This window comes from Propithecus coquereli, unplaced genomic scaffold (genome assembly GCF_000956105.1).
Source record: "Propithecus coquereli isolate 6110/MARCELLA unplaced genomic scaffold, Pcoq_1.0 Scaffold218, whole genome shotgun sequence".
In the NCBI taxonomy this organism is placed as follows: Eukaryota; Metazoa; Chordata; class Mammalia; order Primates; family Indriidae; genus Propithecus; species Propithecus coquereli.
In genome coordinates, this window is record NW_012146967.1 from 2,870,686 (window position 1) to 2,892,646 (window position 21,961).

The following is a 21,961-nucleotide window of genomic DNA, read 5'->3' on the forward strand; positions in this document are numbered from 1 at the left end:
CCATCTCTCTTCTTCTCCTTGGGCTTTCCTATTCCCTGAGACACGACAATATTGAAATCAGGCCAATTAATGACCGTACAATGGCCTCTAAATGTTCAAGTGAAAGGAAGAGTCACACATCTCTCACTTTAAGTAAAAAACTAGGAATGATTAAGCTTAGTGAGGAAGGAACGTTGAAAGTTGAGATAGGCTGAAAACTAGGCCTCTCTGCCAAAAAGTTAGCCAAGCTGTGAATGCAGAGGGAAAGTTCTTGAAGGAAATTGAAAGTGCTACTCCAGTGAGCACAAGAATAAGAAAATGAAACAGCCTTATTGCTGATATGGAGGGAGCTTGATTGGTCTGGATACATCAAACCAGCTACCACATGCTCTTAAGCCCAAGCCTAATCCAGAGGAAGAGCCAAGCTCTCTCTAATTCTGTGAAGGCTGAGAGAGGTGAGGAAGCCACAGAAGAAAAGTTTTAAGCTAGCAGAGGTTGGTTCATGAGGTTTAAGGGAAGAAGCCGTCTCCAAAAAATAAAAGTGCAAGGTGAGGCAGCAAGTGCTGATGTAGAAGCTGCAGCAAGTTATGAATGCAGAAGATTTAGCTAAGATAAATGATAAAGGTGGCTACACTAAACAACAGATTTTTCAATGTAGAGCAAACAGCTTACTCTTGGAAGAAGATGCCATCTAGGGCTTTCAGACCTAGAGAGAAGTCAGTGCCTGGCTTCAAAGCTTCAAAGGACAGGCTAACTCTCTTGTTAGGGGCTAATGTGGCTGGCAACTTAAAGTTGAATCCAATACTCATTGGCCATTTAAAAATCCTAGGGCCCTCAAGAATCATACTAAATCTACTCTGCCTGTGCTCTATAAATGGACCACCAAAGCTTGCATGACAGCACATTGTTTACAGCATGGTTTACCGAATATTTTAAGCCCACTGTTGAGACCTACTGCTCAGAAAAAAAGATTCTTTTCAAAATATTACTGCTCATTGACAATGCACCCAGTTACCCAAGAGCTCTGATGGAGACACGTACAGGAGATTAATATTGTTTTCATGCCTGATAACACAACATCCCTTCCGCAGCTCATAGATCAAGGAGTAATTTTGACTTTCAAGTCTTATTATTTAAGAAATACATTTTGTGAGGAAATAGCTGCCATAGACAGTGAGTCCTCTGATGGATCTGGGCAAAGTAAATTCAAAATCTTCTGAAAAGGATTCACTGTTCCACATGCCATTAAGAATGGCCGTGATTCATGGGAAGAGGTCAAAATATCAACATTAACAGGAGTCTGGAAGAAGGTGATTCCAACCTTTGTGTGTGACTTTGAGGGGTTCAAGACTTCAGTGGAGGAAGTAACTGCCGACGTGGTGGGAACAGCATGAGAGCTAGAATTAGAAGTGGAGCCTGAAGATGTGACCGAATTTCTTCAGTCATTCATGATAAAACTTGAACAGATGAGAACTTACTTCTTAAGGATAAACAAAGAAAGTGGTTTCGTGAGATAAAATCTATTCCTGGTGAAGATGCTATGAGCATTGCTGAGGTGACAACAAAGGATTCAGAATGTCACATGAACTTAGACGATAAAGCAGTGGCAGGGTTTGAGAAGATTGACTCCAATTTTGAAAGAAGTTCTACTGTCAGTAAAATGCTACCAAATGGCATCACAGGCTACAGAGAAATATTTTGTGAAAGAGTGAGTCAATTGATGTGGCAGACTTCATTGTTGTCCTTATTTTAAGAAATTTCCCCAGCCACCTTGGCCTCCACCCTGATCAGTGAGCAGCCACGGTGTGGAAGGAAGAGCCTCCACCAGCTAAAAGACGACTCGCTGAGGACTCAGATCATTGTTGGAATTTTTTAGCAATAAATTATCTTATAATTAAGGTATGTAAATAGTTTTTCAGACATAATGCTATTGTATGTTAAGACACTACAGTATGATGTTAAACACAACTGATTTCCCACTGATTTTTGGGAAATCAAAAAATTTGTGTGACTCGCTTTTATTGTGATACCTGCTTTACTGTGGTGGTCTGGAATTCAGCTTGAATACCTCTGAGCTATTCCTGTACGCAGTTGTACACAATTATACAATTTCCCTTTTCTTAAATACTTTCTACTTTTCCAGGAAGAGAAGTCCAGACAAGAAAGATGGATAGGGCATTTTATCTAAGACCTGTAACCAAGGAAGCCATTTGGTGCCCAAGGCTGATTTTCCCCAAGAAGCCATGGATCTGTTGCTTTAATAATTGTGACTAGGAAGGCCCCAACATGACAGTACCACCTTCTTCCTGATAGGTTTTAAAGCACATCCTTCAAAGACTGCAGTGAAGGTGCTCTGAAGTTCCATGCTGGCGCTAGAGCAGCGACTGTGCCCAGGCTTTGATTTCAAGAGAATGCAGGGCGGCTTTCTCCTAGGCCTGCGTGTGAGAACGCCCATGCAGCTGACGTTCCCCCAGAAAGTTATTTAGCTGTTGCCATGATTTTTCTTCATCTTGAAATCAATAGTTTATCCATTCTCTAACAAAGGGTGACATTTACGTAGTAATGCTGGAATATTGTTGAGGAGGAATTTCAATTGACAAGGTTATATGTAATGTTCCATTTTCCTTTCTTTCTCACTCCAGCTGGTTGACTCACAAATCTCTAATCAGGCACCACCTGTTGCTATGAATAAACACTTTCTAGAAGGTCTGAAAGGCCAGACTGGTAAATGCGCCATTTTCCTGTTGTGCCTCCTTGGGCAAAGCCTCAACTTCCACCTCTGTACAAAGGAAATACTATTTTCACTGTAGAGTGGGTGGGAGTATAAAAGTGAGGAACTAGATGGGACAGTCCCTAGCTCAGAGCTTGGTACATATTTGGTTTGTAATAAGTTTACTTTCTGTTTCCTGTCTTCCTTTCCTGACTTTAAGGGGCTGACGAACCTCATAGTCTCATTCATCCTGTGTCCGGAGTGAGCCGGCGTGCTCTGTGGATGAAGTATGAAGATGGACTTTGCCAGAGTGCCTTCTGGAAATCACACGTGGGCCCCCCAATGCATGCAGCATCCGCACTGAGAGGGTTTCTCTCCGTGGCGTGTCCTGGCTCATACATACCTTGTGGAGGGGGGCGTGGCTGGGGCTGTCCTAGCTGAGGTCCCAGCTGCGCTTGCCCTGGGGACTTTGCTGATTTCGTCTGCGGAGCCTAGAGCAGGAGAAGAGAAGAGAAGAGAAGCCTGTTGATCTCACCACAGCCATTGACTTCCTGGGCGGGAGGGCAGTATTTACAGAGATCTTATTCCTGAGATAAGACTAACATAAAGTGTAGAGTTCCGGGGTGTCCAGCGTAATGAAGTTCTGCACGTGTATACATGGGTGCAACCCCGGCCCAGATCAAGACATAGAACATTCCCCTGGAGAAGGCTGTCCCACGTGCCCCCTCAGGCAGCAACCCCCTCATGTATAACCGTTATTCTGCTGTCTATTGTCATAGATTCGTTTTTGTGGAAAAAGTGGGGGTTTTGAGACTTGCTTTTCCAGAAAGCTGGGCAGCTGGCAAATTGTTTGGAGAATAATCTGGTGGTCCACGGTGGGGGCTGTGGAGGGGAGGAGCTACGGGAAGCTTGACGAGGTGGGGGGGAGGGAGGAACGACAGACACAATGGTCTCTATTGACTGCTGTCCTGGGAGCACACAGAGGGCACGTGTACGTGTGTACGTGTGCTCTTGCAAGCGTGCGCACACACACATCCTGTTCAGGCACAGGATGGGGGGCACGGAGGGGAAGGCTGTCAATAATCTCTGCCCACAGACGCCCAAAGGCCAATTGGGACGAGATTGTTCTCCCCAGGGCGGTGGAGGGAGGAAGGGCCCCTGGAAGCCTCCCGCATTCTGCCGTAGGGGCCGGCTGCAGATGCTCTCCCCGTGCCTGGGCTCTGCCCACACCCCAGGTGGTTCCTTCCTGGGGTGTCTCCTTTGGGTCCAGGGTCTGCCCATCCCCAGACAGCCGGTGTTCCTTGCGATTACAAAGTCTCCTTTGCTCCCGAGGCCCTTACCCAAGGTCTCAGGGGAGAGGGCACTGTGCCTCCTGGCACCAGGAGTTGGCTCATTTTGGAGACTACAAGGTCGGCCATCAGCTGTTTGTCCTCTTCCACGTGCTCTCCGATCAGGGGCATCGAGCTGTCCATGACCTGAGGGAACAAAGGAGTCTGAGGGACCCCCAGGCCGGGAGAGCCTGGCGGTTGGGCAGCGCATCCAGGAGTGCCGGCTCGGGGCTCAGGACAGAGGTGGCCGCCAGATGGCGACGTCCTCCATGCAAACCTCGCGGCCGGCTCCTCCCGCTGGGACTGGGCCCCGCCGAGACCTCCAGCTCCCTGGTGCGGTTCGTCCAGCCTACGGCAGCCCCGGAGCCTCTGCTGACCTTCTCTGCACTTTGCTTTGGGGAGCCGCTCTCCGCCCCCTCCTTTCCCACCCTGGCCCCCTCCCGGGCTTGGGGCTGGCCTCCTCTGCCTTGGCCGAGGTCACGGCTCTCCACAAAGCCGGAAACAGTGAAGGTGGGGGCTCGATCAGGACAAAAAAATGACACAGGCTGGAGCTGACCCAGGGTTCAGAGGGAAGAAGGAAGAGGAAAGGCCTGTTCTCCGGGGCCCTGGCAGAACATATGCTGAGGGCAAAACCCGTTCCCCAGAGAGCTGGGCTGTCTCAGAGGAAGAGAGTGCTTATACAGGGAGGTGGCCTGAGGGATAGTAGCTGCCGGTTCTGCTCTTTGTACAGATGGGGCAACTGAGGCCCAGAAATGGGAAGGGACTTGCCCAAGATCACACAGGCCAACGATGCACGGGATTGCCCGGCCACAGGCAGCTATGGGAGGTCTTAAAGGGGTTCCTGTCAGGCCTTGGCAGATAAGCGAAATGGCTGGGTTTGTCACCTGCTCTCTCCTCCTCCACTGTAGGAATCCAGCTGCCCGTCCTCACCTGCACCACCCCAGTCACTCGCTGTCTTGTCTCCTATTTTCCTGAGCTCTGGACTCACCAGGGTCTCGCTCCCCTCCAGGTCCTTATGCATGTCCTTCCCTCTGCCCACTCTTTACCTGGCTAACTCCTTCTCATCCAACAGGGACACCTAGCTAGCCCTTCCTCCAGGAAGCCCTCTCTGACTGCACGAGCTCTGGCGAGCCACCTCGCACCTGTACTCCTGCTGTCCTCACTCTGGCTGTCCCACTGGACAGCTCATCCCACAGAGCTGTCATCTTCTGTTTACTGTGTCTCTACAACTGGACAGTGAGCCCCCAAGGTCAGGGAGGGGCCCTGTGTCCTGTTAAACAGGAACACCCTCAATAAATACCTGCCGAGTGGAGAAATGAGAGGTCCTTGCAATAAGCTCTGCTCATAATAAGGACACTAACCTGTGCTATATTTTATTGAGCACTTACTATGTGCTAAGCACTGTTCTAAGCACTGGGTGCAGATGATCTTGCATAAATCTTGGAATGGCTCTTTGAGGTAGGGACTATTATTATCCTCATTTGAGGGTCAAAGAAGTGGCAAGTGGCAAGTTCAAGGATACATCACTAGCAACTCACGATGCTTGCATCTCACCAGGTTAATTCTCACCAAGCGCTGGAACAGCTCCCTGTGGTAAGAGCCGGAAAGAGGAGAGCTGGGTTCCAGGCCCAGGTTCTGCCACGGACTTGCTGTGTGATCTTGGGCGAGTCTCTTTTCCTCCACAGGCTTACTGTTTTCTCAACTGTGATCTGAGGGGTTTGGGCAGCTGCTAAGACCCCGCCAGCTGGGCCTTTTAGGGGTCTGCGCTCTAAAGCACCCACTGTGGTTGGGAGGCTGAAAAGCAAACTCAAGGGTGAGAATACAGATTCCAACAGGGGCCTGAAGACTCTCCTTGGATTGAGCTCCTCGTGGGCTGCACCTGGGCTGGGACATCCAGGGACCCCGGCGCCCAGCACACGGACGGTCTCTCGGTGGACATTGGCTGAGCGTTATGGCTGTGGGCTGTCTCGAATGGACACGGGCTTCCTACGCCCTGTCTGTCCTCCCTACCCCTGCCCCTGACACCCCTCTCTTTTCTGGTTTCTGTTTCCTACGTTCCCCGCAGTGGAAAACGGCCACCACAGGGAACCTGAGGTCAGGGAATTTTGGAATCCCAGGGTAGACACAGCCAAAGGAAGTGGACACTCTGGTCTCCCCAGGGACACATTTTTCCAGTGAGCAATGTCATTCCCGGGACAGGTTAGAGGGGACAAGTTCAAGGGTCTTTCCCCTGAGTATTTCACTGTAAGGATCTCCACAAAACATTTCACACAAACTTTCTGTTCTCACCACAGACGTGGCTGAAGAAGCCAGTATTTTTAGATCTCTTCTCCTTTTTTTTTTTCCTTACTGGGGGAAAATACCTTTTATATTCCCGGTAACAAGCTCTGCATCTTCCCCGACCCCACCCCAAACCCCAGAGCAAGGGAAATAACTCTGCAGTGTTTCTGTGAGGAAAAACAAATCTGAAAAGCCATCTTTCTTTCTTTCTTTCTGGAACATTTTTCAGATGTTGTTTTCTTGTGTTTTGAAGTCCAAGCCCACTACTTTTACTTATTTTTTTTTTTGTAATGTGAAAGGTCTTTCATCCCTGACTCTCTGAATGTCTGGAGGCAGGAAGCCCGGGCCCACGGACGCAGAATTTTTTTCTTCCTATGCGTGAAAGTTGAATTGAGAGAGGCAGGAGCTCACGGGGCAGAGGTAACGCTAATGCGAGGCCAGGGGTCCTTCATTTGTTGACCACCTGCCACCTCTCTGGAGCGGAAGCTCTAGGAGGCAGGGTCCCTGCTGCGCTGCGTTCACCCGGCTTGGGGGCTGGCATCCCCGAGTAGTGGCTCAGTGGGTACACGGATGAGTGCTCATGTGCCAAAGCTGGGTTTGCGTCTGGGGGTCCCGCCAGGAGATGCGGAGGCAGGAGGGCCAGGTGGGGTCTCAGGAGTGCAGTGCCCCAGCAGGAGGGCCCCTGCCCCAGCCCTGGGCTGAAGCTCCCAGGATGTCCCCAGAAAGGTGGGGCACTGGCTCCCCCAGGCAGCGACTGTTCCCGGCCCCTTGGATGCTTCCTCCGAGGGGGCTACTGGGGGAATCTCAGGTGGCGCGGCCACAGGGGAAGCGATTCCCGGACCTGAGAGAAGAGCTGTTTGCCATGTAGGACTGATCCGCGGACACAGACGCTGCTCATCCCGTGGGAGCTCCCGGCTTTTCTGGGGAGGGTAGAGACACGGTCCGTCCTGGACTGCCTCACCCCACCTCCAGGGAGCCACCCTGCGCAGGGGTGTGAGTGCCCTCCTGGCACGGCCGGGCTCCCTCTCGTTGAGTCACCTGGTCCTGCTCGGCTGTGGGTCCCTGGGGAGTGGGGCAGACACGAGGGCCTGGAGGACAGGCTGGCTCCTGTAGTCACCCTGGCCATGTGCTTCCCATTAGCCGCCCACACCCTGGGGAGGCGGCAGCCGCAGGGCTCCCCCTCACGTGTCTTGGCCTTGCGTCAGCGCTGTCCCTCCACTGCGGCTGGGAAGGCCATGGGGGAGAGAGCTGAGCGGCCACCGGGGGTTGTGTGTGGGGCTGTCAAGGTGGGCAGAGGACGGAGGCCTCTGAGGCCAGAGGGCTGTTTTCAGGGAAAGCAGTGGAAGGCCATGGTGGGGGCAGGGAGGGGAGGTGAAGAGGGACCACAGGGGACACAGGGGAGTCACAGAGGTGAAAGGAGGGCCTGGGAGAGGCATGGCCTGTAGGAAGGTCTTGAGAGAGATTTGGGGACACAAAGCTCCTCTGCCACCGTCTCCCTTACAGTTATGTTAATATTTCCCCCACCCTTCCCCCTGGCCACACCCTGCACACCTGTGTCCCCTTCCCACCCCTCAGCACCCTGCCTTTGTTCATCACCCTTCTTCCCACCAGCCTGCAAACCCCATGTCTGTCCTGTCCAGGCTGCACCCCCCAGAGCCACACCCATGCCTGCCCATGGAGCCCCTAAGTTCATGTTTGTTGAGTGAACAAGTGATGGAGTCTCTGCACGGTGACCAGGGAGATGTGCCCACTTTACATACCTGGATGTTGAGGAAATGGAAGAGGGACAGAATCCTGCTCACCCCTGGCCAGAGGCTCTTCCCCTACCCATAGGCCTGCAGGTTGGGGAAAGTTGTTAAACCCCATGCCCTGAGCTCTCTCCACTGGGCAGGAAGACTTTCAAGACAGCCTGGGGTGAGGATGAGGAGGCTGTGGGGAGGAGCCTCCAGAAGCTGCCCACTGAGGCCTGGGCTGTGTGTGCCCAGGCCAGGAGCCAGGACATAGCTCACCACGCTGGGGCCCGTGTATGCATTCCCTCCCTGCCACACGCCTGCCGGCCGTGCCAGGCCAGAGGACCTGCTGGTGCAACCCTCACCTCAATGATGTAATCTCTGCCATCCTTGCTGTGGACGGCCTTGACGGCACAGATGTCCAGGCCGCCGAACATTTCCGAGCAGCTGTCTACCCACAGCCTGTACCTGCAGGGACAGACAGACAGACAGTGAGCAGTGAGTGCAGGCAGAGGGAGCCGGGAAGGGGGCGCAGAAGGATAGAGGGGGAGACACACACAGAAAAACAGGCAGAGAGAGACAGCGACACACATACACCCAGAGATGGAGAGAGAGAGACAGAGACACGGCAAGAGAGACGGAGGGAGACAGAGAGGCCGTGGGAGAGAGGGAGGCAGGGACATAGATGGCCGGTGGCAGAGAGGCCCAGAGAAAGAAGGTGAGAGAGCTGGACAGAGGAGAGAGGAAGGAGGAGGGAGAGAAGGAATGGGATCCCCCACCCCCAGGAACCTGCTGGCCCCACAGCTGTGGGGAGCTTGTCCTGCCCGTCGGAGCCATCCCGGGCACCCAGCGCCCTGCGGCCCTTTCCCTTGGGAAAGCTGCTCGCAGAGCTCCAGAAATCCCTCCCAGGCTGTCCCCCAGTCCCGGAGCCCCACCAGACCAGAGCTGGTTGGGGACAAAGGGCGCATTCTGCCCAAGCCCTGGGCGGCAGGCAGGGGAGCCAGGCAGGCTGCTCCCGCCTGGCCCCAGGGCCTGGCCCTCTGGACCTGCTGCTTTTGTTCCCTTTCCAGCCACTCGAGGGCTGCAAGGCCAGTTTGCTTTGCTGGGGACAGATCTCAAGGCTGGACTTTGACCCCGCAACAAGGGGGTGGTTGTATCTGGAGAAATCTTCCCTGCTTGCACTTGGCTTCTCTTGAGGGCTGGATTTGGGAGTCACAGGGGACTTTGTGTCAATGTTCCTGCTTCTTCCCCCACTCTCCAGGCTCAAACAGGGCACTCCTGCTCTCAGATCTCTTTGTGTCTCTGAGCCATAAGGCCTGGGATGAGGAGAGATCATGGCTGAAGTGCTCTTAGAACTCTCTCGTCTTATCCACCAATGCCCACTGAGGCCCAGAGAGGGAGAGCGGCTTGCCCACGTCACACAGCAAGGCAGTCATAGAGCCAGAATTACCCAGATCTCCTAGCTCCTAGTCCAGTGGTCTCATCCAGCTGTAGCGAGGAGCACGTGAGATCACAGAAGTAAAAGGAAGGACGAAACTCACACCCATTGAGCACCTACTATGTGCCGGGGGATTGGCTCTTCATTCTTTCTGATTCCACCACAACTCTTATCAGGGAAGTTTTAACCCATTTCACTGATGAAGAAACAGAGGCTCAGTGAGATTAGTAAATGACTGTGCGGCTTCTAAACCCAGATCCTATCCGATTCCAGAATCCGAACAGAACCGCCTTCCTCTCATTCTGAATGCAACCTGTCTGTCTCTTCTTTCTCAGCATGGGAGACCAGGACCTGAATCTTGCTGTTAATTCCTCAATAATTTAGGGGAGCCTCTCCCTCTTGCAGACTCAGTTTCCCTATCTGTAAAATGGGAAGGCCTAGATCTGATTCTGGTTGTACATCAGAATGACCAGGAGGGTTGAACAAACACACAAATGAATAGCCAGATTTGGGGGCTCCGCTCCGTGTTAGAATAATTTCTGTAATTTTTTTTAAAGCATCCCATGTGATTCTGATGTGTAGCCACATTTGGGGACAACCTTTGGTCCTTGGAGCTGTAAGAGTCCTCTGGACTCTCTGATACTTCAGGGTCCCCGTATTTAGCACCAAGGGCTGATTTGTGGGGCACCATGCGCTCAGGGAGAGCTGTGCCCTGAGACACACTCATAAATCAGGTTTCTTCTCAATGGAAGGTGGAAGTCTGGGCCCAGGCCCAGAAGCAATGGGTTTCCAGAGGCTATTTTTAAATGATGAACTTTGGCGTCACCTGCTGGCTGTACCCTACGGGGCACAGGCACCCCAAGGTCCAGGAACTGGCCACAATGTGGGAAAGGCTGGAGGATGTGGGGTCCTGCTCCCTGCAGCCAGGTGGGACTAGCACAAACCAAGCCACATCACTGGTTCTGCCCAGGAGTCAGGCTACCTGGCAGGCAGGTGAGCCAGGTGGAGGGAGGGGTCTGTTCATGGGTCCCCATATGGACTTTGCCGCTGTGGGGATGGGACTGAGGAGCTCTGTCCAGGCCCTGGAGTCCGGGCCATAGCTGCAAAAAGGAAAGTGAATTCCAGGCCTGAGCAGACTCACTCCCTGGTAGGTTCCAGGGGATGGCCCACGTGGCTTGGGACTGAGCAGAGCCAGGGAGACAGTGGTGCTGGGGACATCCGTGAGCAGCTCACGTTTGGGAAAGGCCATGGAGAAGAGGGCCATGACTGTCCCACGAATGCCCCCGGGGGAAGGGTGTGGCCAACTCAGGCCCTGTGATTCCGTACCAGGTAGAGAGCACCACTTCCATGACACTGGGTAGCACAGGTGGGTTCCCAGATTGACAGTAGCAGCTGCCCCCGGAGTTGACGGGAAGGGAAGGTGCTTCTCCCTGCCTTGGGCTGGGGCTGGAGAAGCTATTGCACCTCCGTCTCTCATTCAGTCCCCACAACTGCACTCTGACTTAGGTGACATTGCCTTCATCATGCATGAAGAAGTTCCGATCTGCTAATTAACGTACCAAGGTCACTCAGTGTGTGTTGCTGCAGGGGATGGTCCCACTCCAGTCTGCAGGGGTGGAGACCTGACACAGGCCTAGCCAGTCACAGCATTGCAGCTTCCTGGGCCATAGTGATTGGTTCGGAATGGTCATGTGACCTACCCCAGGCCAATCAGTAAGTACGGCTCAATTCCAGGCTTTGGTTGAAACGGTTGGGAAAGAGACATTTTCTTTCTGTTGGTGCTGTGAGAATGGAAGCCCGGAGCCTCTATGGGCCACCATTTGAGACAGCCTCCTCTAATGACACCAACATAGGAAAAAGCTGAACCAGGGTGGGTAGAGAACGAGTCCTAAAGCCTTATCTGCCCCTGTACCTCTGGAGTTTTCAGTCACACGAGCCAGTAAATCCACCTTTTTGCACAAACCAGTTTGATGTGTGTTGTGACACTTGCAGCTGATACGGAGTTCTTAGAGAAAAAAAGGGAATCTTTTCATCCTTTACTGCTCAGTGCAACATGGCATGCAGTAGATACTCAATGAATGTTTACTGAACAGAGCTTTCTGGCTCCAAAGCCCATGCTCTGTCCACTGTTATTGCATGCATGCAGGTAGAGGTCACTGGGCACGCAGGCAAGAAGGCATGTGTGTGGCTGGCCCTGAGACCAGGTGACTCAGCCTTTTTTCCGAGGTCAGATGGGATCGGGCGTGTTCAGGGCGGCATGGCCGTAGACGACTCAGCCTTTTTTCAAAGGAGGCTGGCACACAGCAGTGGCTAAAGGGAGAAAGACCCCAGGGACCTGCAACCAGAGTGTACCCCCGAAACATTCATGATTCATGGGAAGTCGGCCTCTCCCTATTCGTACTGAGACGGAAGTAAGTCTGAGAGGAGTGGACCCTCCATCACCTCTGCTTCTGTAATCAGGATGCTTCCTAGCAGCCGTCGGAGCACAGAGACTGGCGAGGGCTCCCTGCTCTTTTCCTGAAGCAGCCGGGCAGGGCCGGAAAGACCGATACCCCCAGCTCTGTCATTAATCAATCTGTGCCCCTAGACAAATCAATTCCCCTCTCTTTCTTCTCCCATCTGTAAAATGGGATTATTTTAATACCTACCCTGTGGATTATTGGGGGCTGTAAGGGTAATCATGCCTAGAAAAGTGTTCTGTGGGTGGTGAGGCATTGGACACAGGATGAGGTGGCCTTCTTTGCAGGGCTCCTTGTTGCTTTCCTCCCTCAGTTCCCACCACGGCGAGTGCCCTCCCTACACCTCCTTTGTCTCTTACCTCTCTGTCATGGCCACCTGCTCCAGCATGGCAGATCCTGTGTTGGCCTTCCAGTTGCCAGAGATGGAGGTTCTCCTGTATCAGCACAAATAACACAGTGAGGGCATTAAAGGCTTCTGTCACTGATCTGCTTTCCTTCTTTGCTTTGGCTGTTAGGAGGCTCTGATTCAAACATCTGTCTCACTTTACGGCATGTATTCTTAGGTACACACATTGACCTCAGCTATACTTTCCTGTTTATTTCCCTTCATGCCAATTGCCTTATTTATTTGTTGGATCTTACGTATTGTTTTCTAAGCCATCTTTGAAATTTAAAGATTAAATTTAAAAAAACGCCTATATTATTAGATGAAATCCCCCAAACCTTGGCCTCCTGTTTTTGAGAACTAGGGCAGCATAGCCCTCAGTGGTTCTGGAATTTTTAAGGCCCCCAAATGTAGGAAAAACGATCCTTAGAGAGAGGTGGTTACTTTTCCATGGTGAAGATCAAGAAGGCCTTCCGGTATCTTCCTGCCCCACCACCCTTCTCTGTTCCAGCAACAGCAGACCTCCCTTCCAGAGCTCCGCTGCCCATGGCTCTTTCCCTGCCGTGGCCTCCACGTGCGTCCTTCCCTTTGCCCCATACTGCCTTTTTCTCCACCGTTGCCTCCCTAAGTCCTACTCTTCCTTTAGGTTTCACCTGCAGGATGACTCCGACAGCCCACCTTCCCCAACAAGAGTAGACGCCCTGCACTACCTGACAATAGAGTTCAGTGGTGTAGCGCTCCTCTCACGTGTAAGGACTTCCTCAGTGTCCTCCCTTCCCCGATGACGGGAAACTCAGGGTAGGGCCACGTCTGACTTCATCCCCTGTACGCCCAGTGTCCAGTGGGACCTGGCGTGTAATGGGTGCCCAGTATCTACCTCCTGGGTGGGGACTGTGTATGTCGGGGCAAAGTCCAGACAAACTATCCCCAGTGGCACATCTGGACTCAGCAAAGACCGAGTGAGTTTAAACAAAGTGGTGGAGACAAAGCTATTTGTCTTAAGGTCAAGGGTAGGTATGCGGTTGCGGTCAAAGGGTGAACTGGGGAGAGAAATTGACACAAAAATACGTCCCTCTAAAGGAGAAAAATCCAATGTCTAAATGCTGAGAAAAGATGGTGGCCATTCAGAGCCATGGTGACTAAGGGGTGCGGCACCACCGATAAGCTCTACGTCCATTCAGTCTAGTTCCGTTCAGCTCGACTCAATTCAACTCGGCAAATCCTCACAGGGCCGCCCTAGATCCTGAGTACTGGACCAGTCCGAGCGTGCAGGGATGACCCCCTGCTTAGGCTGCTCACCACCCAGAAGGGCGGACTAGCCGAAAACCAGGCCGCAGGCATGGTAGCGTTAGCAGCAGACACGAGGAGTGACGAGCTCTGGGAAGCGAAGGAGAAACCGGAGTCATGTAATGTGACCCCAGAAGGAAGCCACCGAGATGCGCCTGGGAGGACAGTCGGATTTGGCACAGTGGGTTCTGCATTATGGTAAGAGAAGGTAAGAACTGACTTGAGTCGGACAGATGTGAGTTTGAACCTTGGTTCCAGCATTTTCTAGCTATATACCCACGGGGAACATCTCTGAGTCTTTATTTCCTCATTGGCAGATGGGAACAGTCATAGTACCATCCCTACAGGGTATTGTGTGGATTAAGGGAAATATGCCCATAAATCTCTGAGCACAATCGGTGCTGCTACTATTTGCAGTAAGAGGAGGCAAGGAAAGAAAGTGTTCCAAGGGCAGAAGCAGCAGGAACACAAACCGGATTGCTTTCCTTCCAAGAGAATCGTGATAGCGAGAGCTGATATTTAACGAGTGCTGCCTATGTCCGAGACATGGGTCTGAGGGCTTTATAAGTGTTAGCCGATTTTAGCCTCATAAAACCTAATGAGACAGGCTTTATTGTTATTATTATAATTCCCACTTAGTGGCAGGAGCCACCCAACCATGTCTTACAAACTCCACGCTCTTAAACATGACTGCCCACAGCAGGGCCCATCGAGCCGGTCACAGGCACGGGGAAAGGGGTCGGTCATTCCATGTATAATGAAGCCACTGGACTGTTGGATGGAATGTAGACTGTGACAAAAGTATCTACCTATATTACGTTATCTTTGTTTGGGCTGCTATAACAAAATACCATAGACTAGGGGGCTTAAACACAACAGAAATTTATTTCCCACAGTTCTGGGGGCCGGGAAGTCCAAGATCAAGGTTCTGGCAGATTTGGTGTCTGTTGAGAGCCTACTTTCTGGGTCACAGACGGTGCCTTCTTGCTATGTCCTCGCATGGTGGAAGGGACAAGGGAGCTCTCTGGGGCCTCATTTATAAGGACACTAATCCCATTGATGAGGACGCCGCCCTCATGATCTAATCCCCTCCCAAAGGCTCTACCTCTTAATACCATCATCTTGAGGGTTAGGATTTTAACATATGCATTTCTGGGGACACAAACATTCAGACCACAGCGCAAGTGTAGGACATAACCTCATGGAAGGGGATGGGGGAAAGGTGCTGAGCTAAGTAACTCTGGACGTAAGTGGAGACTGTATGGCTAAACACAAAGGAATGGTGCAGAAGCCCTGTGCTGTAGTTGGGGAAGTTGTTTCCCAGGGCCACGGGTTAACAGTTCCGAGACTGTGCACACATACTGAGATGGAACAGGGCAGTAAATGGATGGCGGGTGGGGGAGCCAGATTTTCCTCTGTTGGAGCGGGAGGTTATAGATTAGCAACCAGGGAAGGCTGGAATGAACACGTGGTACTGAGGCATCAATATGAATCTGTTTAGCTTCATATAGAAATGGATGGATGTATAGAGAAATAATTATGGATATGTGTGTACACATGGGTAAGGACATGCACATATATTTCCTTGATGTGTCTACCAGGACCTAGTAAGAATGACACCCCAGTAGCAGCAACCACAAAGTCCTGAGTGCAGGGCAGGGAGGAGGTTGAATGGTCGGGGACATTCTACAGTGAGGTCAGACGCAAAACCCCTCCCCTGGATGTGGGCCAACCCCGGGTCCAGGAAACTCCATAACTAATGACAAACCGGAGCTGTCAGGCCAGAGAGCTTAGCATAAAGAATGCGGCAATGAGGTAATCCTCAAGAAAAGAAACTGGGACAAGGTGTTGTCAATGTCAAGTGGAACTTGAACGATGAAGGGAGGAGGGAAATGGTATCATGATGGACGGTGGGGGTCTCAGGAAAGGAATGCACTGGAACGGGCAGGGAGGAGGCGATCTTATCACCACGGGGGCGTCTGAGAGGAGTGACAGGTCCCGCGGGCTCCTGGGAGGAAGAGGGTGATTGGTAAGACGAGCAGAGCTGTTCCTTGAGGACTGGATCCATCCCTTTCCTGGGAATATTTCCTTCTAGGTCAACTGCCCGCATGTCCTGCAGCTTCTCAGGCAACCGCAGAGTACAGTAGTCGCAACGGAGACTGTACGGCCTGTCAAGCCTAAAATTACCATCTGGTCCTTACAGGAAACGTTTGCTGACCCCTGCCTGAGGCAACGTGGGTAGTGCAAAGGGACCCAGAGGCCATACACACAGGGATGTGCATGGCTGTGATCGACAAACCTTTATTTGCAGAAACGGGTGGCAGCTGGGTTTGGCCTGCAGTTTGCCAGTCCTGTCCTAGAACACAAAAGCCCACACAGAGAGACCTTCCCACTGTCCGGGGGTGACCACTGCTGTCCTCACACGGGGAGCCATGCGCACAGTCAGTGCTCCGTAAATTCCTGGCAACCAGGCAACCGGCGGCCCTCTGGGGTCTCATCATTTCAAGCGGAACCAACAAAAACATTCCAAAGGGAGAGACAGAGAGGCCTTGGAGCAGATAAGACCCCTCCAAACAGCAAGACCTTCCACCTCTTCCAGAACTCCCACTCGTCCTTATAACCCAGCCCCGGTGTAATCCGTCCTGTGCTGAACCACCTCTAGGGCAGGGCGAAGGTGGGCCTTTTTCCCCCTCCCTCCATCGCATTCATTCTTTTCCTTGAGACTCAGCGCCTCTGTTTCCACCGAGGAGTGAGCCTGTCCACTTGCATGGCTTCCTAGTGGGACTCTCCACACTGGTTTTCTGCCCTTCTCGAACCAATAAGCATGTGGCCAAAGTTGGACTAATCAGCACCGTTTCCTGGAGTCACAGTTGCGAGTTAAGCGCTGAAAATGATGAGGGCAGATCCTTTCACCAGTGAGAGTGCCATGAAGATTGTTTATTGTTATTTTTGGCTACTCAGATTCCTGGGGCTGCCCTGGACCCTAATATTTTTGAAATTGATAATTTAGTCCGGGAGGGGGGTGGAGGAGGTGGTGGATTGTTTTTTTTTTAAAGCTTCTGATCAACCATAGTTTTCTGATAAATTCCCTTAAAAAAAAAAACGTTAAATGAATCAGATATACTTTCTGTTGCTTGCAGCCAGAGAAATCTGATGTAGCCTCCTAACTGGTCTCATTGGCTCCAGAGAAATCCCTTGGCAGCCTACAGCCCCAGAGTCATCTTTATAAACACAGAGCAGATGACGCCACTTCTCTGCTCAAAAGAGAGCAGAAGAAAATCCAAATCCTCTCAGCAAGGCATTCAAAGCCCTCCTTGCTTTGTCCCCAGATTCCTCTTTTGGTCTTGACTCCTAAGACAACTGTGCATACTTGCAGTTTCCCCAAACCTGCCAAGCGCCTTTCTTTCTCTGGGGGAAACAGCCTCTGTTTGGGTAGACAGGTATCTAACCTGGGGTAAGCCGTGACAGAACATCCGAGAAGGGCAGTAAGGAGACAGAAAGGGAGAGTAATGATGCGCCGAGGGAGGTCACTGCCCTTGGGCGGAGGAGAGAGCAGCTGGCCATGCATCTCTAATCTCCGACCCTCCCGCCCCTGCCCCAGGGACTCACATGTAAGCCTTGTAGTTGGATCCGATTTTCTGGATGCGGATGTCGTACTTGGAGTCGATGAAGGCCTCGGTGGTGGCGTAGGTTTTGGCCATGGCCACCACGCTGGTGATGTCCTGGTAGTCGTGCTGGTTTTCCACTTTGATCTGTGTGGGAGGAAGAGGGGGTGAGTGCTACCCACCCAGCTTCACAGCCTGCCCCGTGCCAGGACCGTGTGCTTCGAATACAGAGACGGATACCCTTGGGAGGGTCACCTGCTAGCTGCAGAGACAGACACAGGAAACAAACCACTCCCCTGCACACCCGCACAAGGCACGGAGGAGAAGGGGAGCGATTCCACTTGGGCAGTGGAGAAACGATTACAGACAAGACGAGCTCTGAACAGGGTCTGGAAGAGTGAATGGGGTCTGCAGATGGAGCGAGCAGCGGGCGGCTCTCGGGAGAGGAGGGCGGCTGCACAAATGCTGGGGCCTGAGGACCCGGGCGGTGGGGGCAGGGCAGGTGGTGCAGACTGGCCGAGGGGCCATGGGACAGGGCCATCACGAAATGGATCATGGACGGCCACAACAGCTCTGGGAAGGGGCTAGGATTTTAGCCTGAATGTTCTGGAAAGCCACTGGAAGAGGGAGAGGAGTTTAAATAAGAACGTGGCTTAATTCGTGTTTTAGAACAACCACTCAAGCAGTTGTGTAGAGGATTGAATGGAGGGGTGCGGTAGGGGATACGGAGAGGCCAGTTAGAACGGTTTATGTGTGTGTGTGTAGTGTGCATGTGTTGGGTGTGTGTGTGTGTGTGTGGTGTGTATTGTGTGGGTGTGTGGTATGTCAGTAGTTTGTGGTACATGTGTATGGTGTGTTTGTGTTTAATGTATATTGTGTATGTGGTATATTTTTCTGTGTTGTTGTGGTGTATGTGTGTGCGGTAGGTTTTTTGTGTGCTTATGTGGTATGCGTGTGTGGTGTACAGTGTGTGGTATGTATGTGTAGCATGTGGATATGTGTGGTATGTTAGCTGTGTGTGACGTGCTGCATGTTGCACATGTGGCGTGTAGCGTCTGGTGCCTGTGTGTGCACGTGTGGTGTGTAGCGTCTGGTGCCCGTGTGTGCACGCGGGGTGTGTAGCGTCTGGTGCCTGTGTGTGCACGCGTGGTGTGTAGCGTCTGGTGCCTGTGTGTGCACGTGGGGTGTGTGTGCGTGTGCAGGCGTGCACTGGAGAGCCCAGCTTTGCTAGGCCAAAGGCCTGGGGGAGAAAGTCACACTGTTTACTGAGCTGAGGCCAGGAACATGGGGTGGTGTCCTGGGCTTGGGGAGCGGTCACAGGAGAGCTTCCAAGACCAAGCGCAGGGACGAGGCCAGGGCTCCGGGACAGAGATTTCGAGATGGAGCAGAGGCTGACTCCAGCTGCCGTGGACGGCTGGGCCAGCTGCTCTCTCCCGCTGGCCGTGGGGGCCCCGCTTGCTCAGAAGTGGCTCCCCCTCCCCTGTCACCCTCGCCCAGACAGCAGAGGAGTTCTGATGCTGGCCCGGGAGGGAGGGCAGAGTCCAGATCCCCTTGGAGGGGCCGGCGCTGGGCGGTTCATGTGGGAGGGTGGGACGGGTGTGGTTGGTCCTCAGGGCCGCACCCTCCCGGTTCTCACGTCCTGTGACCTCCCTCTCAGCCCTCTCCCGTCTGTCCTTTACGTCTCAGCACTGACGACACTCTCCCTCCACGAGGATGCCCACACATTTGTACCCACGGCACCACTGACAAAGGGTCTCCAGTGTTCTCTGTGGGACCCAAAACAGGGCTGTGAGCAGTCAGGCTGGGCATCAGTGTGGTCTGTTAACGGATGTGGAACCTGAAACTTGTCCAAGGGCACAGAGCGGCTAAGCGCAGAGCTGGGGATGCAGCGCTGGGGCCCCAAGACACAGCTTTTCCGGGAACCCCTCAGGGTACCTGCAGGTGCATGCCTGTTGTTCTTCCTTAGCGGACACAAACAGCGACCCGGAGAGGGCCTTGGCAAGCCGCCCCTCTTCTCAGCTCTCCGCGAGCCCCAGCCTCTCAGTGAGGGCTCTGAGTTCCACCTTGCAGAGAAAATGACCCTGATCCTGTGAAGTTCCCTATTTCTCATCCCTTTGCAAACCCCCCCACCCCCGATTTCCACTTCTTCCTCCCAGCTGCAGTGGCCCGGTGTGCCTCCTCCCCTTGTTCTAGGTCTGTTAAGGCTCTGACTGCTGGCTGTCCCCACTTCTTTAGCAATAGGACCCCTAAATTCAGGGACACCTGCTCTCCTCAGCTAGAGATTCCTCCACTCCAGCCTCCTTTACAGGCAGATGTGACCAAGTCTCCAAGTTCTGGCTGATGCAAAGTGAGTAGATGTGATGTGAGCAACCTCTGTGGCGGGGGGAGGGTCCCCTGAAAATGAAGGGAATCTTTCCCTCTTCCTTCTTCCCTCTGGCTGGGATGTGGACACGATGGTGTGAGCAAGAGCAGCCACCTTGGGCCATGAAATAGGAGCTGCAGGTTGAGGATGCCTGGATCTGGAGAGATGGAGGGAACCTGGATCCTGAACACTGCAGGGCCCCCATCAGCCCTTGACTGTATGCTCAGACTCTTACATGAGAGAAAGAAACCTTAATCTTGCTTAAGCCACTGTTACCTGGGTCTTTGTCATTGCAGCCTAACTGTATTTCTGCTATGTATTTTTAGTCTCTTGCTTTTCATTGATCCTTTATCTTTAAGATTAACACGATCAAGGATCCACCATTCTTCTCAAAATGTTCCTGCTTTTCAGAAGCTCAGTCACTCACCACCCTCTGTGTCTACATCCTCACTTCCCACTTGCGCCTAAACCCACGCTCTTCAGGTTTCACTCCCCACTGTCCCATGGAAGCTGATTTGGCAGAGGTCCCCCTTGGCCTCCTCGCTGGGGAAACCCACAGAGTTCCTCGGGTTCCCATCTTGCCTCGGCACTCTGCAGCATCTGAAATTGGTAAGGGTTTTGAAATTTGGTTTCCGGACCACTACTCTATTTCAGCTCATTCCCTTTCTTTCTGGAAACTTCTTCATAGTCTATTGCCTCCTCTTCCTCCAATGCCCCTTTGATAGTCTTGGGGTTTCGCCCCCAGCCAACATTTGGGGTAAGGTAGAGGCGGTTGGAGTTACTAAAATGAAAGAATGGGGTGAGAGCTTGCAGGGACAGCTTGTCTGATTCGCAATGCTGTCCCTGGTGGCTTTGGAAAGAACCGGAAGTTCTGCTGCACTTTGGTTTCCTAGACAGCACAGGCCCTGGCATCATTCTCCTCTTTTTCTACAGCCATGACGGGCTCTGATATGGGGGGCGCATGACCACCCAGATTGAACTTTACACCCCGTCCCCTGGCATCTTTGGATGGCGGCGTGACCATGTTTTGGCCAACAGGATGTGAGCGGAAGAGGGTATGGACTTCCAGGCCACAGTGTTAGAGGGAAGGAGGGGGTTTCATGGGCAAGGACCCACCATTGGACCTCGGCGGGTGTGGACTCAGACCCACACCCACTTCCCCCCCCCCGCCCTCTTCCCACTGGCTGGAACGTGGCCAAGCACAACACAGCAGGCACAGATGATCGACAAGACGGAAGGAGCCCTAGTCCTCGAAACCGAGGTGGTTCCGTACCAGCCCTGGGCTGCTTCTGCCTAGCCCACTAGGTGAGAAAGCAAGTTCTAGCTTGTTTAAGCCAATTTAAGTCTTTGTCATGGCAGCCGAACTTTATCCCAATGATTACACAAGCCTGAGTAAATTTCTGTTGAATGCATCATACATTCTTTCGCAGTGTAGACAAAAGAGAGCGAAGAGAGAAAGTGTAGGCCTGGTGGTTTAGGTACGCAGTAGTGAGCCCGGCCTCTCTTGGGAACACTCCTCTCCTATCTCAGCTGGGCGGTTCGGGACGAGGGTCCATCCCACCTTCTCCGACAGTGAGCACGCTACCCAGGTCTCCCTCACACGGGCCTGTTCAAAGCCTCGGGACAGGCCCGGCCAAACGTTCTAACAGTTTTATGTTCCTTTCCTTACAGGGGCCTCTCAGCGTCTATAACCCCCGGGGCTGCATAAAACCCAGCCGCACGCCTGGATCCACAGTGTCTGTGTCCCCGTTAGACTGAGCTTCTCGAGGACAGACAGCGAGTCTTGTTCCCAGTTGTGGCACTGCTGCCCGGCACGCTGCAGACGCCCAACACCTGTTCACTGTGCTGAGTTTAAGGAGACGGGGGAACACCTGCGTGGAACTTGGGAGGGCAGCGGGGAAATGGAAGAGAAAATACGGGAGCTCAGAAGCAGGCAAAGACACTATGTTTCGGGGAAAGTCTTTTGCAAGGTGAATGGGCTGGCTGCTACGCTCTCAGAGGGTTTCCGTGGCCATCAGGAGTCCCTGGGAACCCGGCGAAGTCTGGGACCCCGGAGAAGGGGGCAGGGGGTCTGGAGCCTGGGTGGGTGGGCGCTGGAGGGGACTCTGGGCTGGTCCTCAGGCCAGAGAGGGTGGTGGGGTGCGAGGGCAGGGGAAGCAGCGTGAGGGTGGGAACGGCGGCCGGCCTGGGCAGGGAGTCCTGGCACTGTGCTTTATTTACTGGCTGAAGGCCCTCCAAGGGCTCGCAGAGACAAGCTGAAAACAGGAAGTCCTAAATGAGCTGTGATTCAAGATGACCCACGCGCTGCCCAGGAGCTGCGATGGGGCCCACGCCCACCCTGTCTCCCTGTCCTCTTCCCTGCTGTCCCTCCCTCCCCTCGCTCCCCTCCTCTCCCTCC

At 53.0% G+C, this 21,961-nt stretch overlaps 1 protein-coding gene across 3 annotated transcripts in view; it reads right to left on the bottom strand.

Moving 5' to 3' along the window:
* The window catches only part of SYN3 (synapsin III), a 407,059-nt gene that overhangs the window by 8,248 nt on the left and 376,850 nt on the right, over positions 1 to 21,961 (bottom strand). For all 3 annotated transcript variants that reach the window (XM_012644720.1, XM_012644718.1, XM_012644719.1), the window contains exons 7-11: positions 17,206 to 17,348; positions 12,284 to 12,358; positions 8,393 to 8,495; positions 4,030 to 4,164; positions 3,093 to 3,180 (exon numbers count right to left, since the gene is read on the bottom strand). In XM_012644720.1, coding sequence (XP_012500174.1) covers positions 3,093 to 3,180; positions 4,030 to 4,164; positions 8,393 to 8,495; positions 12,284 to 12,358; positions 17,206 to 17,348 — 544 coding nt within the window. The remainder of the gene's footprint in view (positions 1 to 3,092; positions 3,181 to 4,029; positions 4,165 to 8,392; positions 8,496 to 12,283; positions 12,359 to 17,205; positions 17,349 to 21,961) is intronic.